This window comes from Carassius carassius, chromosome 2, assembly GCF_963082965.1.
Source record: "Carassius carassius chromosome 2, fCarCar2.1, whole genome shotgun sequence".
Taxonomy (NCBI): domain Eukaryota; kingdom Metazoa; phylum Chordata; class Actinopteri; order Cypriniformes; family Cyprinidae; genus Carassius; species Carassius carassius.
In genome coordinates this window covers 8,105,704-8,122,317 of record NC_081756.1, presented here as the reverse complement: position 1 = coordinate 8,122,317, position 16,614 = coordinate 8,105,704, and the positions used below count along the sequence as shown (strand labels likewise).

General features: G+C 39.8%; 1 protein-coding gene across 1 annotated transcript in view; it reads left to right on the top strand.

Annotated features, from left to right (window-relative positions):
- The window catches only part of LOC132101440 (ADAMTS-like protein 3), a 200,459-nt gene that overhangs the window by 171,590 nt on the left and 12,255 nt on the right, over positions 1-16,614 (top strand). Inside the window, exons 22-25 of the mRNA XM_059506403.1 lie at positions 6,356-6,483; positions 6,568-6,696; positions 11,195-11,377; positions 11,944-12,063. Coding sequence (XP_059362386.1) covers positions 6,356-6,483; positions 6,568-6,696; positions 11,195-11,377; positions 11,944-12,063 — 560 coding nt within the window. The remainder of the gene's footprint in view (positions 1-6,355; positions 6,484-6,567; positions 6,697-11,194; positions 11,378-11,943; positions 12,064-16,614) is intronic.

Sequence of the window (16,614 nt, the reverse complement as noted above, 5' to 3'; positions counted from 1 at the left end):
TAGTAACTCAGCTTTGTCCAGCTCATGGCCTTAACATAGCCTCTGCCCAGACAGTCGCCAAACATTGTCTGCCCCTCTTCCTGGCATGCGCTATGGGACCTGAAAGAGACATGGCTATGCAAATACTGTTCAGGCCTCTTATTGCAGCCTTGGCTTGAAAACTCAGCTGCCTTGAGGTAAATCGTCAAATGCTGAAGCGCTTGAAATTTCAGAGATCACTTTTGACTTGAACTGTAGGGTCTTGCAATGAAACGGATGCATTTTCCAGTTGGATAAAGTGGTTTTGAAGTAAATTTTTGAGATTTTAGACATTTTAGGAGATAAATAATAGGTTAAATGTTAATTGCATTGTGCCTTCTCATTCTAAATTAGTGCATTTTAAAATGCTGAGTTAACTTCAGAAAGGTGAAAGGGCATTTAGAAAGAGAATATAATGTGGAAATTTATGCAAATATCCAACAGCTGCAAAAGCCTCGTAACAAGGGGTGAAAATGTTTGATTTACACCTACAGTACAGCAAAACATTATTGAATTAAATAAAAAATAGGAGTCTTTTTGTTAAAGATCTCCTTAAAAATAGAACTTTTAAATTATCTTTTAAATAATGAATTAGTTTAAAATCTAAGAATTCAATATTTTCAATCTTGTAAAGAGATTATATAACATTATATTAAATCATATTATATTACATTCCAATATAGTATATTTGTCACGGTACTGCTACTGTGAAGGAGCGAGGAGACGTAGGGAATTCATGATGATAGTCTTTATTAATCCAACGGAATACACACAAAGCACAGGGGATTGACAAACAAGACCGGATGCAGGACACAGGAAGAACCAGGCCCTAAATAACTAGAACTAAACGAGGAGCACCTGACATCAGTGAACATAATCAACAAGTGAGAAACTGGGTAATGGGGAGCACATGGGGAGCAAAACACAAGACACAGGAACACAGAGCTGACATTACCTCCCCCTCCTGGAAAGCGCATCCACGCGCCACCTAACTTCCAACAAGAAGGGAGGAGGGCGCTCTGGAGGCCTCTACAGACAGACCTACATGGGACAGAAGGCCTCCAGGGTGATACCCATTTCGGGACCTATGGCAAATCAGGCAGTCCAGGGAGCCGTGGCAGATCAGGCAGTTTAGGGTGCCATGGCGGAGTAGGGAACTCAGGGTGCCATGGTGGCGCAGACAGTTTAGGGGGCCTATAGGGCTCCAGCACTCCAAATCCTCCATGGCTGGAGCCCTATAGCCCTGCCCCCAAAAATTCCTTGATGGAAATTTTGGGTTCTGAGGCCCTCTCTGGGTTTAACTTAGGAACAGGAGCCCTCTCTGGGCTGGGCGTGGGAACAGGAGCCCTTTCTGGGCTTAACTTGAGAACAGAAGCCCTGTCTGGGCTGGATGTGAGAACAGGAGCCCTCTCTGATGGGTGCAGCAGGCGCAATGATATTATTACTAGTTTGTGTTGGAGAGTTGCAGGGGACTATTTTCAGGCGCTGCATGATGTCATTGTGCCTGGTACACCCATGTTACATCAGCAAAGTTCCTTGATTATTACGCCGGAATGAGAGTATAGTTCCTAGCCATATCAGCCTAGAAAATCGCAACTTTAAATTTTCCGTCCATCTTAGTACACAGTGTAACTACAGAAGAGTCAAGTTTTAAATAGGAAAAATATAGAAACTCTTTGGTCATTTTTGAACGAGATGCTAACAGTCTAATCAGATTCAATGATCTACACTAAGCTAAGCTAAAAGTGCTAAAACTCAACTGTTTAACCCTAGGGGAGTTGGAAAATAAGCCTATTTTCAAAAAAAGTGGAGTGTTCCTTTATGTTGGAAACAGCTTAAAAATACATACAGAAAAAAAGTACATAAAGATTAAAATAAAGTTTTTTGTTGATGAGTTTAGCTAAATGTCTGTGTTGACACTGTGAAAGCTGACATCGGTTAATAATTGTTAAAATAATTTTTACTGATGGGACTTCTTTTGTAAAATTACCTTGCATTTGTTGATTTTGACAGCTTGGTTTTATGCAAAAAATTTGTTGCTTGTCACATCCATTATCAGATTTGATTGGAATCAGATGTTATTTTATTGGAGTTGGGATTAAATAGTTATTGATGCTTTTATTGATTGATGTTTGTCTCTTTGATTTTTGATGCCACATCTTTAGATCCTTCTCAGAACTCAAATCTGAGAAAAAAAATTTTTTTCTGAAGTTCAGAAGAGGGGAACAGTCTTGTTTTCAACCATTTATGTCTTATTATATTTTTGGATCATGCACAATTCTTTTATAATAATTCATTTATTTATTATACCCCAGTTATTTTGACCACACTATTGCTCAGAGTTGCCAAATCATTTACCTCCCACTCTTTTGTTGACAGCCGTGTTTGCATGAGGTCTCTACTGCATCACTGCTGCCATCAAAACAGTGCTATTTAATCCCACTTGACTCCAAAACCAGATATATTGTCACTGCCAACTCATGCCAGCCCAGTGCCAACCCAGAATGAATGCATTCCACTCCTGCAGAGTAATATTTACAATTAGATCATGTTATTCTTCTCTCACTGCAGGTATTGGAGATATTTTAAACATGTCTCATTATACAAAAATAAAATACAGTGTGCCAGAGTTTTTTTTTTTTTTAATGAGAAGAAACATAAACAGTCTACCCGTCAGTCTGTCAAGAAGTCCAAGCAATTTGTGAAGGTAAAAATTTGATAGAATTTTAATTATATGCACATGCATTATTTGAATTATATACACTATTGTTTAGAAGTTTGGAGTCAGTAAGATTATAATAATAATAACAATAAGATAATAATAATAATAATAATAATACATCAATTTAAAAGTGTTCTTAAAGACTCTTAAAAAGAATCCAAAAAATAAAAATATATATATATATATATACAGGGCCGTCTCTGCTGTTGCGCTTACATAGCACTTCTTATTTCTGGCCAAATGTGAAGCAAAACACAGGCGAGGTGATTGACGTTCACAAACTCTAAAACTGTGTGAAGTCACACCCTTTCACACTCTTTCGTTCAGATGCGTCTTGGCACCGCTGTGACGCTCTAAATCAGACCCTAACAAGCTTGTCTTACTCTTAGAGCTGTGAACAGGATTTCACACTCAAACCACTGCAGTTTCTGTACCGTTTGAGATCTAAATGAGAAATGTATTTCTCAAGTAAGCAACACTTTTACTTTCGCTCATGCAGTTTTTAGTGTTTATGATTTAAAATCGTAACTTTAAGTAGTGTTCTGGAAATGAAAGGTACCTTGAATCATGGAGCTTGATGAGAAGAGATGTGCTGTAAAGCATACATAAGACGAGTGAAAAATGCATCCAAAACATATCTATTTTTACCTAATAAATAAACCTAGTTAAATCTCTTCAATATGCTCTGCTCAGTGTTATTTTAGTTTTATCTATATACAAGTATTTATTAATATTTTGAATTAGCTTTTATTTTTATAGTTTTTGTTTTTAATTATAGTGTTAGGAATTGTATGTGCTTTTGACTTTTTTATTAGATTTGAAATATAGCTTTAATTTCAGATACATTTTTGTAATATTATTTAGTCATTTTAATATTTTAACAACTGAAATCTAATAATTTCATGTAATTTTCTTCAACTTAAAAAGTTTTTAGCTAGTGTTGAAGGTACCTTTTCTAGTTTCCATTTATCCTTTTTAAGATTTTTTTCATGTAATATTTTTATTTTTATATTTTCAGTTTTAGCAATTCTGTGTGCTTTTGTCTTTTTATTATTATTATCATTTATTTTGCTTTTGTATTTATATTTGACTTTAATTTCTGTACTAATAATATTATTTAGTAATTGTATTATTTAATCATGTAATCATTTAAATGTAATAATTTCATGTAATTTCCATGTAACAAAAAAAATCAGTTTGTTGAGAAGGTAACATTTCTAGTTTCTGTTTAAACTTTTTAAGGTTGATTTTTAGTTTTATTTTTTTCAGGAAACACTCTACACAGGAACACATTTAAAAATCTTTTTAATCAGGATTCTTGCCTTGTTTTCCGGTAAAAAAAAAAAAAAGAGACAGTTTTTCAGACTTTTGCAGGCAATATGTATATTGAATTAAATTTGGGGAAAACAGTAAAATTTGTTTTATGCATAAAACAAGAAAAAAAAAAAAACACAATGAGATGCAAATGCTAAGCTCATTTTTTTCCCAAAGGCGTCTTGGAATCATTTTATTATTATTATCATTATATATATTTATTCATTATGTAAGTATACAGTAGGATAATGTTTGTGATTGTGGAAACAATGCTGCCATTGTCCTGAAGTTGATTTTGCGCACACATTTGTGCCTCTGAGTCGCTCCAGACGTGCCATCACACTTTAGATGATATCTTTTCTATGAGTTGGATACTTCAGACATGACTCAGCTGCTGTGTTTTTATTAGTGGCTCTGAATGAGTGGGCTTTCATGAGATGTGTGCTGGATGGGATACAATGCACATTTTGTGCCGGCATCCCTTTGTGGCTTTGGGTGGGAGTGGACGGAGAGCTCACTGCACCCTGGAGGCTTCTAACCCATTCGGACTTTCTTGATCACTTTGTCTCTCTTCCAGAGCTTCCATGCTGTGTCTGTCTACATAGGCAGCAGTCTTTTAAAGCAGCATCCTCTGGGAAATCTAGCATTATAAGTGATTGATTTTGAATTGTTTTACAATGGCAACAACTTTGTGTTTCTTATAAATTGTACTTTTCAAATAGTGCGTATTTTTTTGTGTAAGGGTGTGTGTATTTATATTGTGTGTTCATCAGTAAAAATAGTTTTGAATTAAATGAATACTCTTAGTCAGCAAAGAAAAAAGTTTCTAATAAATGCAGTTCTTTTGAATTTATCTTCATAATGGATCCTGAAAAACACTATCATAGTTTCTGCAATATAAGGCAACTGTTTTCAACATTAATAATACAAAGAGCAGCAAATCAGCATATCTGAAAGATTTCTGAAAGATCATGAGACACTGGATACACAACAACTTTGAATTGTTTTAATATTTCACAATATTTCTGTTTTTGTATTTTTGATCAAATAATATATGTATATAACTGAGACTTGTTATAGCACTTGCATATCATTGCTTTCTTGTTGATTTTGATTGCTTCCATTGTCCTTATTTTGGATAAAAGCGTCTGCTATGAGACTAAATGTAATGTAATGTGTGTGTGTTTCTATATATATATTTATATATATTTTTTTTTATTATTTTTTTTTTTATTCCATTAAGTGTTCAACTTAAGAAACTACATTGGGAAAATATAATAGGCATTTCATACCTAGTTCATGGGTTTGGGTTTTTCATTACTTCACTCAAGAAACTATCTGGAAGATATTTAATAGTCATTTCTTAGTTATTTAACACTTGTGGGTTTGATTATCAGGGAATGATTGTATTAGTAATCAGTAAATGTAAATAAAATGGTGATTAAAAATGTATAGAATATATATTTATATAGTTTTGATAGAATAGCTATTAAGCTGATACCCTCTCAGTGTTACATGATGTGTTACAAATTTAAACCTCTTAATTGTTTTTGCGCTGGAGGCCCACTAGTCTTTCAGAAGTGTCAGATGAAGTCCCTGAGCAGATCTCCAGAAGCACACAATGGTGTCTGCACAATAAACACTTTAAACAGCTAGTGTAGATAAACACCTCTGAGAGGCCATCACACTGCCTCTGATTGGCTCTTCAGGGACTCCTGATTGCTGTAAGAGATCACGTGAACCAGAACTAGAAGAATAGCTGAGCCTGAGGGAAACCTCTGAATGATACACAGGAAATGAGAGACTGAACCGGATCTCATAGTGTGACTTGAGTGGTGCATTAAGCTCCTGTGGTTTCATCTCTGTGATGCATAGAAATCAGTTGTTATTTTAACCCCGATACAACCCGGTTAACGTGAACTAGTCTCTTAACTGCTTAAAGTTCCCCTGTAGTCACCATTTTGATGCTTTAAAACTGATCTTTTATAATTAAGATTACATATTTATACTTTTTGGTGAAAATATTTTCTTCATGTCTTAAACTCTACACCCTTACCTCATTTAGTACACACGGATTCATGAATATGCAAATTAATAGAAAATGCTCAGCAATGTTGACTGATGAATTTGCACATGGTTTATGCATATTAAAAGCACTAAAACAGATATGTAAACAATGTCAAAAAACTTGATTTTCATTACAGGGGTCTTTAATGCTGCATATGTGGGAATGGGAAATGCAAACAATTGTGTTCTCTGAACTCTACAGCTGGTTGGACGTGTCTCTCTTTCCCTCCCCAGGGTATCGTGGGATAGCGATGGAGAAGTACACATCCTCAGGCCCGGCGCCAGTGATGTGGGAACCTACAGATGCACCGCCACCAATGATTTGGGCTCCGATTCAGAGACAACACTAGTTCTATTAGCTGGTGAGACATTACACACTGTCGCTCTCTGTAATGACTGTTTTGTATACAATTTGAGCTGCTGGTTTTTTATTTCTTTATAAACAGAAACTCCCACGATCGCTGCCTCGCAGAGAAATACGTCAGATCTGAAGAGCAGCATTCTGAAGGTGGTGGTCGGAGGGGTTATCAGTGTCCGTTTAGGTGCCAACCTCACCCTGGAGTGCCCCGTCAAAGGTATGGGACAATTTACAGGTCGATTTCACAATCAAAAGATTACATTTTGGTGCATTTTTATCAAAATCAAACATATTCTATCAATGTATAGTCAAGCATAATGTGATCTACTGTATAAGCAATTATTTCAATAATTTGAACAAAGATAACATTAAATTATTAATAAAATATGATAAAAAAAATTGCAAATTACACTTACATATTTTAATATATTGTTTTATAAATAATTAAAAAAATCCCTTAATTAGCAAAAAGTGCAAAAAAAGGGTTAATGCGGATAATAGGAGATGGAAATGCATTCTGTGAATAAATTCCTCCATGCGCATCTAAAAATCATGTGACTTTGCATTATAGGACGGCATAACCTGCCTAACCAGCAGACTGATCTTGTTGCACAGCATCTGAAATGTTGTTATAGTCATTCTTAAATGCCCAAACAAAGTCTGTAAAGTATTTCAGCAAAGGCGATCCTCCCTATACGCAAAATACCCAAGCTGCGTAGGCCCCCTGAAACACTAGGGGGCCCTCTTGCTCTCAAAGATTATGTAATTTTAGTTTCGTTTTTTGAATTTGGCCAGTGATTATTAAAACACAAATGATAATTTATTTTAATGTGTTGCGCTTTTGACCTTTCTATGTAAAAATCATGCAATATGAATATCGTACAGTCTAGCTCGAGACTAAAAAAACGTGTTGAAAGTCGCAGAAGAGACACTGTTTCTCAAGAACTTTCCGTGAGTGTGATTCGAGATGGAGTGAAACACGGACAAATGTGTCTTATTCATTTGTTCATAACCGCTCATACCCCACTCCACTGCCCCCGATATTCCAATTTTGTGCTTAAGTTAAATTCGCAACTATGGATAGAGAGGAAACACAGCTAAAGTTTCTCATTATATATTAGTAAACTTGTAAAATGATAATGAAAATAATAAGCTAAAGAAATGCTAACAATCAAATATTGTTACATATAGTATGTGTGAAAAACAGACATTCTCGCTACAATCGCACTAATGTGTATTATTATGAGAAAACCACTTTCCATCGTTACCAGTGCGGTCTCAATGTAGATGCTTCAAATTATCGAGATACTTTCCTCTGTAAAAGGTAAACACATTTGATTTGTGCATATCCCATGCTTAACAGCTCTTGTCCATGTGGTTTTGGTGAAAGATTCGGCTAATTGGACAGAAATGGTGTGTAAAGTCAACAGGCGTTCAGGATGCTGGGCCCTTCGATGGGATTTATGCCGCACTCCGTCATTTACAAACGGCAATCTACTGTAGCAAAACATGGCTCTTGTCACTCTATTGTACTAAAATATATGTTTATATAAACAAAAGTTTCTGAGGTCATTCTGTCTGTCCTCGTCGTCATCACAATTTATGTAGACTTGTTTATCTAGAGATTTGGTTGATGCAAAGGACACCTGCTGTAAAGATTGGCCTCACAAAAGGCCAGAAAGCCACAAGTGCCAGCTGTTCTCTCATGCTTTCATCAACATCTGATTCTCTGAGATGAATAAACAGGATTTGAAGAACATGTCCGGTTTGCTTTGATGGCATAGGCAGTCACAGAGCAGTGCATTATGGGTAATGATGTAAGAAGATACTGTAATTGAGTGGTTAAACTGATGGCGTGGAGAGATGTGTTGTAAGAGGATACACACACCCGGATACAGCGAGCGTCTGATCCAGGTCACATTATTACAGAGCATAATTTAGTCTGCTGATCACGCAGATCATAAAAAATAGCTCCATTCTAAAAATCTAGTGAGCTGCCTACATAGACAGCTTCCATGTAACCTCAAAAGTGACTATTTTGGAAAACTCTACTTATTATTTTTATTTAATTTTTTGTCTTCTGCCTTGTATTTATTAACAGCCTGACTAGATAGTTAAAATGCTAACTTCATGGGCAGGTATTGGAACAGAAGGGGAAAAAAATTCACTTTTTTTCTGATTCTGTGATTATCTGGCAATAATCATTAAATAAATAATTATTTATATATTTATAAATTTTTTCGACAAATGGTGAGATAATATTGATTGTGATCAGATCAGAAGGTCAAACTATATATTATTTGAGCAGTTTTGTTTTCATTTTATAATTATACATTTTTGTATTGTTTATATAGTTTTATAGTTATCTAGTTTGTAACAGCATAGCATAGTGATTGAAAAGAAAAATTGTGAGAATATCAGTTGTGAATCTCTGAAAGGTAAAACTAATATTAACTGTTTTATATTTCTGTTCATTTTATATGCATATATTTTTATGTATTTAAAAGTCATTATTGTAAGGTATTGGAACAGTAGAAACAAAATAGAACATAAAAATATTTTTTATTCTCTGATTCTTTTTTTGTCTAGCAATAAACATCAAACAATCAAATACTTTATATTTTATTGTATTTCATTATTTATTTATTTATTTTTAGAAACTTGAATTGCTCTGTTTATTTTATATTTATAAATTTGAATATTGATCATATAGTTAAAATGCTTTGCCAGCATCGCCAGGTATTGTCAATGTTGATTTTAATTATAGAACACCATTGAAAAGAACACAAGTTGACCAATGTGCTTTACATTAGTCAATTAAAAAAAATAAAAATGCTTATAAAATCACTAAGAATACAAAAAGTGAAAATAACAATAAAAACAGCTTAATAGCATTAAACAACTACCTTTAGACTTTTTCTATGATTTGTCAAAAGCCAGAGAAAAAAGTAGTTTTGAAAAAAATCCGGGTAAGATCGCTTCTAATGTGTATTGGAACGGAGTTTGTGTTTGTACGAGTGTGCAGTCAGTAGGCGGTCAGCACTTAGAGATAAACATTTTGTATGTAATATATCTTCTTTTAATGTTCCATTTTTTCTTCATCACCATGCAGTTATTGTTCCTGTGTATGTTTCTCCTCCCAATGGAAATTACCTTTCCAAGAAAGCAGAGGTCACTGCGGCGGCCACTATTAATCCTACAACATCACTTCCTGCCATCTTTGCAGGCATGCCTGACTGTTTACTGGTGCCAGAGTGTGTCAGTGCTCATGTGTATGCTTGACACAAACACACACACACACACCTCAAGGCCTCCGATGTGATTTTCCATTTCTAAGAGTGTGTCTACTCATTGGTTCTCAGACTAACGGCCGTATGTCAGTAGTAATGTCTCCATTCAGCAGAACGAGGGATCATAAAACTCAAACTCCAATCCATGTGCTGCACATTATTTTCAGCAGGGGTGTCCCATGGGAACTGGCAATTTACATTCATTGTGCCCATTTGTTCAAGTAATTTGTGGCAATCTGCAGGCCTCTTGTTGATCTGCTGTTTGAATCAACATTTTCTGCGGTTTGATTTATTCGACTTGGGCTTTGATGTTGACATACAGTGCCTTGCGAAAGTATTCATACCCCGTCATTTTTATTTCACATTTTATGATGTTGCTCCTTTAAATTACTTTGTTTCCACATCAATCTATACTCCATACACCATACTGGCAAAGCAAAAACAAAATTGTCACAACTTCGTAAATTTATAAAAAATAAAAAACTGAAATAAGTGCATTGCATAAGTATTCATACCCTTAACTAAATATTTAGCTGAAGTCTTTTTGGTTTGACACGAATCTTTGCTCATCAGCATTTGGCAATTATCTGCTATTCTTCTCCTCGCCACTTCACCTCTCAAGCTCTGTCAGGTTGGATTGGGGCAGATGCACATTTTTAGGTTTCTCCAGAAATATTTGATTGGGTTCAAGCTCAGGCCACTCAAGGACATTCACAGAGTTGTCTATAAGCAACTCTTGCTGTGTGTTTAGGTCACTGTCCAGTTGGAAGTTTTTTTTTTTTTTGCTTTACAATTATGGTTTATGGAGTGTAGATTGTTGTGGGAAAAAAAATTATTTAAAGCAGTTTAACATAAGGCAGCAGTTATGTTTTTTTTTAATTAAATTTTTTTATCAAACATTGAACACAAGTTTAATATTAATAATCTTTATTATTTTTATGGCTGCTATTATTAATAACAATAATTATTGTTGTTAATAATAATAATAACAATATGAATAATAATAACTTTGGTTATTTTATTATAAAATAGTGGTTTATAGTTGGTCACACCATATATTTTCCATAAATCATTGAAAAAGTTTTTTTAAATATTTTATTATTCAAAAAGTTTCACAACTGCAGATTTTTTTTTTAATTATACATTTTTTAGCATAATTTATTTTAAGCAGCATTTTAAGGGCAATATTTAATTTTGCTTGAAAATACCATATTTTTTCTGCAATTTTAATTTTATCTTAAATGATTTATGCAAAGTATCCAACATTTCTGACAACACACAATTTGTCCCTAAGACACCTTAAAAAAGCAATGGGACACCTAAACTGTACCCTACTCATAGAGTGGAAAGTGGTGATTAGCGTCAGTTCCAGACTCCAATGTGAATTGATTGATTGAGAGTGACCTGATGTTTTTCTCTGAACAGGTGTCCCGCGACCAACAGTGAGCTGGCACCGTAAAGAGGGTCCACTGGGCGCCAGTGCTAGTACTCTCCCGGATGGATCTCTGCTCCTGAGAAACCTCACACCACAAGACTATGGCACCTACTCCTGTGTGGCTGCCAACACCATTGGAAAGTCGATGGCCTCCGGCATGCTGCTTGTGGCGGGTGAGTAGCGATTCCCATAGCAGCTGTATGTCAATCCACACTTCTCCGGGTGACAGGGAAATCCTCGCACGACAGCATTTCAGTGCTAAGTGAACCACTCTGTGGGTTGGCTCGGTTTTTCGACAAAGTCAGCAGGAGATTTGTGAGTCGCTTATTGATATTGGCATCGTTTGGCACGTTTTATTGAAAAATAACGTGAGACCTACAGCCTGCAAGGGTGGTGAAATCCATTTTTGCAGCAAAACGAAGAAATATTCCCTTCTTTATAGAGGCCGTTTGTCTGTTGAGATCTTACAGGCCACAAAAAGAGGGCATTCAAGGTCTTGTTTGGCCTCAGATGACACTGTTTTCCTCCGTATTTCATTAATTGAGGTAATTTCTTTCTCCATCATGGTCAAAAGCAGCAGTAATTTCTCTGATGATTAGGAGAAAGTTCTAACTAAGAGTAATTATTCAGCTACTTGAAGTCGTTCAAGCATCAAAGGAATAATCTACCTGTAGGAATGCTTTGGTTGATTGCGTTTGATGGTGCGATGTTTAATGACACACTGTTGTCCTGATGCCAGGAGGAGCTGTGGGTGAGCCTGAGCACCAGGCTTCAAAGGAGATGAACAGGAAGAGGGTTCTGATGGCCTCTGAGATCGGCACCAGCATCACAGTCAAACCTGGAGATATCTTACGGATAGGTACTTTCACGTTGTTTAAATGCACTCTTAAAAATAAAAGATCCAAAAGGGGCCGCAATGTCAGCAATGCCATAGATCAATATATATATTTTTTTTTTCTTAGAACATTTTATAATTTAAAGAACCTTTTTCCACAATAAAGAATCTTTTGTGGAACGGAAAGATTCCATTTATGTTAAAGGTTCTTCACTGAACCATCAATGCCAAAAAAGAACCTTTATGAGTGTATGAGCTTGTTTTGAAATTTAAAAACCATATTATTAGTCTTACTTACATAATTTGCCATTTTTTAGGCTTGTTTATTGTATATTAATGGTATACGAAATATTTTTATGCCTACAGAAACAGTGTCTATCACAAATAGGTTTCTCATTTATAAGTCATTTTGCATAAATGAAAAATTAATAAATGTAAATGTTATTATTATTTATTAATAACGCAGTGTTTTCGATAGTTTAATAGGATATAAAAAAATGTAGGGTGAAAAATATATTGAATTTAGTGTTTTTAGAATAGCATAAAATGATTTAATTTTGATTCATGCATAAAATAAGGTCTTAAATTTTTTTAAAAAAATATATTCTTAATGAGTATTTTTTTTATTTATTTGCAGTTCAGTGATCTTGTTTTATTGTAGTATCATTAAGATACTATTAGCTTTTTTAATTTTAAATGTAGTTAAAGTTCTCTTACGAGAGCTCTCTCGTACTGCGTCTTAGCTAAGACGCTACGGGAAAAGTCTCTTTTCACGAAATACTGAAGCAAAAAATTATCCTTAATTTTGTATTTTTGTAAAGCGCATTTGCAGCAGTACACAGCCATAGGCGAGACGGCTCGTTCGCTCATTGGCTTGTTCTGCGGCAACTGCACAGCCTACCGAGCGCGGGCTGATGCAACATCACATCTTGCCACTTCCCGCCGAAACAGGTGTGGCCCAACCTATAAAAGGAGCCCGAAAAGGCTGACTCACCTGATTTTTCATCTCTTCAGCGAAGCTCACGCATCGCTGGATCACGGAGGAAGCAAGCGCCGTCTGAGAAAGCATATCAGCAGGACGAGTCATTCTGAAGCTGCTGGCATCGCCGCCTTCAACTGCCGTTCCTGCTGCGCTATCCGGCGCCTATATCCTTTCCATTCTGTTATATCCAGCTGTTCTTATGTGTGTGTGTGTTCGCCCTGCGACACACACTCGTAAAAGTGCTCACGTCTTTTTTAAGATGCCTTCCTGCGGCTCGTCAGAGCCCCACTCAGCGAGGGAGACCGGTACGTCATCTGTGTCTCCTGCCTGGGTGAAGATCATGCAGCGCTCGCGCTCGCTGACGGCGGAAGCCCCCACTGCGAGCTGTTGCCATGGTGACTCTGAGGACTCGCCTGGCCTTTTTCTCTGAGCCTGCATTCTCCGCTGCGCTGAGGCGCCGTAAAAGCATCGCTTCCAGCGGATTCCGGAATCGTCTTCAGCTCAACCGAGCTCGCCGGTTCGCCCTGCTTCACCGGCCCCCCCTGCATCGCTTCCCGGTGGGCAGCGCCCGCTGTTTGCCGGCGCGTCGTCCGAGGAAGTCGATCTCAGGGCCGCGTCGGGGGAAGAGGACACGCGCTCTCTGCTAGCTTCGGGCAGTGAGGGCTGGGCGAGCTCCGAGGATCTCGCGCCTTCTGCTCAGAAGCCCAGCAGACGAGCTGACATCGAGAAGGAGCCGGGGCGAATGCTCGCGTTGGCCGCGACGAGTCTCGGCCGCGAGTGGTCTGCACCAGCACCCCCCCTCTCGTTCCCGGCTGGATGGTATTTCCCTTTCGGATGAGCGTAGTTCTCAAAGCCCGCCTCATTTCTTCCTGAGCTTCACGAAGAGGTGGCGAAGGCTTGGAACGCTCCATATTCAGCGTGAACTCGTTCGTCTGTCTCACTAGCATTCTCCACACTGATGATGCTAAAAACAGGAACTACCAGTCACTTCCGCCGGTGGAACAGGCGATAGCGACGCACCTTTGTCCACCCTCTGCTGGACGGCGGCAAAAGCGGTGTTGCCATCTAAAGCCTGCTGTGTGACGCTGCGGCTGCACTACTCGCGATGGCTGCTTCATCGAAGCGCAGGTGTACGAGTTCCGCTGTGGCCGAGCTCTCACCCAAGCGCGCCGCTGTTTCAGTTCCAGGAATTGTGACTGTCTCAGCGTTTTCTGCAACGCGCAAGCCTGCACAGTTGCCCGCTTGCCTGCACACAAAAGCCGTTATCACAACAGCTTCAGCAACGCAGCTCGAGACCCCCGTTCTCGCTCTACCGGCCGTCGCCCCGCACTGCGGGGACCGCGGCAGAGGATTACGGTGAGGCCGGGAGCCCCGAAGCCATCCTAGGAAAGCCATCTATGCATGCTGCATGTCGCTGCGTCGGCACTACAGACGATGGCTGCTTCATCGAAGCGCCGGTGTACGAGTTCCACTGTGGCCGGGCTCTCACCTAAGCGCGCCGCTGTTTCAGTTCCAGAGATTGTGACTGTTTCAGCGTCTTTTGCAATGCGCAAGCCTGTACGGTTGCCCGCTTGCCTGCACACAAAAACTGTTATCACGGCTACCCAGATATTTCCCGAAAAAGGTGTAATTTCTGGTGTCCCGGCCACGGCCGATGGTGCTATAAATGTAGTGACGATGCCCACTGCTCAGTGCCCATCTCCACATATAAGCACAGCCCTTCACACAGGGCTCGCGCCCATAAAAGTGACTCAAGTCGATCACGCGCACTACATAGTAGACGTGCCCCCTCCTCAGTGCCCACAATCACTATGTCACACGTGTCATGTGGTTTCTGTAAAAACAAAACCTGTGCACGCTCGTCCGGCCACGGCCGATGGTGCTATAAATGCAGTGACGATGCCCACTCCTCAGTGCCCATCTCCATATGTAAGCACAGCCCTGCACACAGGGCTCGCGCACATAAGATCGACACAGATCGGTCGAGCGCGCCGCATAGTAAACGTGCCCACTCCCCAGTGCCCACATACACTATGTCACATACGGCGCGTGGCTTCTGTGAAAATGAGGCCCGTGCATGTACGCTCTGCACAGGCAGACAGCGAGTTGAAAGTGGTAAATGTGCACATATGCAGCCCACAGTTACTCGCAGACATATCGAGTCCCACAGGACCTGCTCAGCCTTCCCCCAGTCGGTTAGCGCCGGGACGGGGTCGAGGAGGAGCGATCTGCCTGCTGTGATCAGCGCGCTCCCCGCCTCAAATGCGCAGCACACCCGAGCGCCACCGTTGCCCGGTCAACAGAGCGCGCTTCGCATCCAGCCCTTAGCCATTCATGCAAATGCATGGTCAGCGCTTCCAGGGGTTTCGGATTGGGTGCTAGGCATTATAAAGAGAGGCTACTCGCTACAGTTTTTTTTTACGCCCTCCGCGCTTTCCAGCGCGCGTCGAAACTACGGTCAAAACAGAAGTAGCACACGTACTTCGGGCCGAAATATCAAAACTGTTGAGCAAAGGGGCTGTAGAGCCTGTGTCTCAAGCTCAAAGCGAGGGGGGGCTGTACAGCAGATACTTTCTGGTGCCCAAGAGAGACGGGGGTCTCAGGCCCATACCGGATCTAAGACAGCTGAACAAGGCATTGATGAAATGCAGATTCGCAGAGGGGACTGGTTCATGTCAATAGATCTGAGGGACGCATATTTTCAAATACAGATAGCGTCAAACCACAGGCGATATTTGAGATTCGCCTTCGAGGGCCAGGCATACCAGTTTACAGTCCTCTGTGGCTCCTTGTACGTTTACGAGGTGCATGGATGCAGCGCTCGCTCCTCTCAGACTCAGAGGCATGCGAGTGCTGGATTATTTGGACGACTGACTGGTTCTGGCCCGATCACGAGCGGAGCTCGTGGACCACAGGGCCGTTTTACTCGATCACCTCGAGAAGCTCGGCCTCAGTGTAAATTGGGCGAAGAGTTCGCTGAACCCCAGTCAGACGATTCTGTTTCTGGGTAAAAAAAAAAAAAAAAAAAAAAGAAAAAGAAAAAAGGTATAGTTCTGAACTCGTGTTCCATGACGGCACGGCTGTCACCACAGCGCGTGATGGGCATTCAGCGCGCAGCGAGTTCTTTCCGCTGCGGCGCGAGCGTGTCGCTCAAACACTGTCAGAAGATACTGGGCCTCATGGCCTCAGCATCTCCGGCTCTGCAGCTGGGCCTGCTCCGCATGCGCCCCCTGCAGTTCTGGCTGAAGACGCGGGTGCCACGCAGAGCGTGGGCGTCTGGCCGGCTGCATCTCAAGGTCAATCAGAGCTGTGTCACAGCTCTTGCACCTTGGACAGCGAACGACTGGTACCGATCAGGTGTAAGCCTGGGGACTTCCCCGAATGTGAAGATGGTGTCAACGAACGCCTCCACTTCGGGATGGGGAGCGCTGCTCGAGGGCAGACCGTCCTTTGGCCTATGGTCAGAACGGGAAAAGCTCCATCATATCAACTGTCTGGAAATGCTGGCAGTGGAGAACGCGCTGATGCGCTTTTGTCCCCAAATCAAGGATCACCACGTCTTAGTCCGTTCGGGCAACATGTCTGTGGTGTCC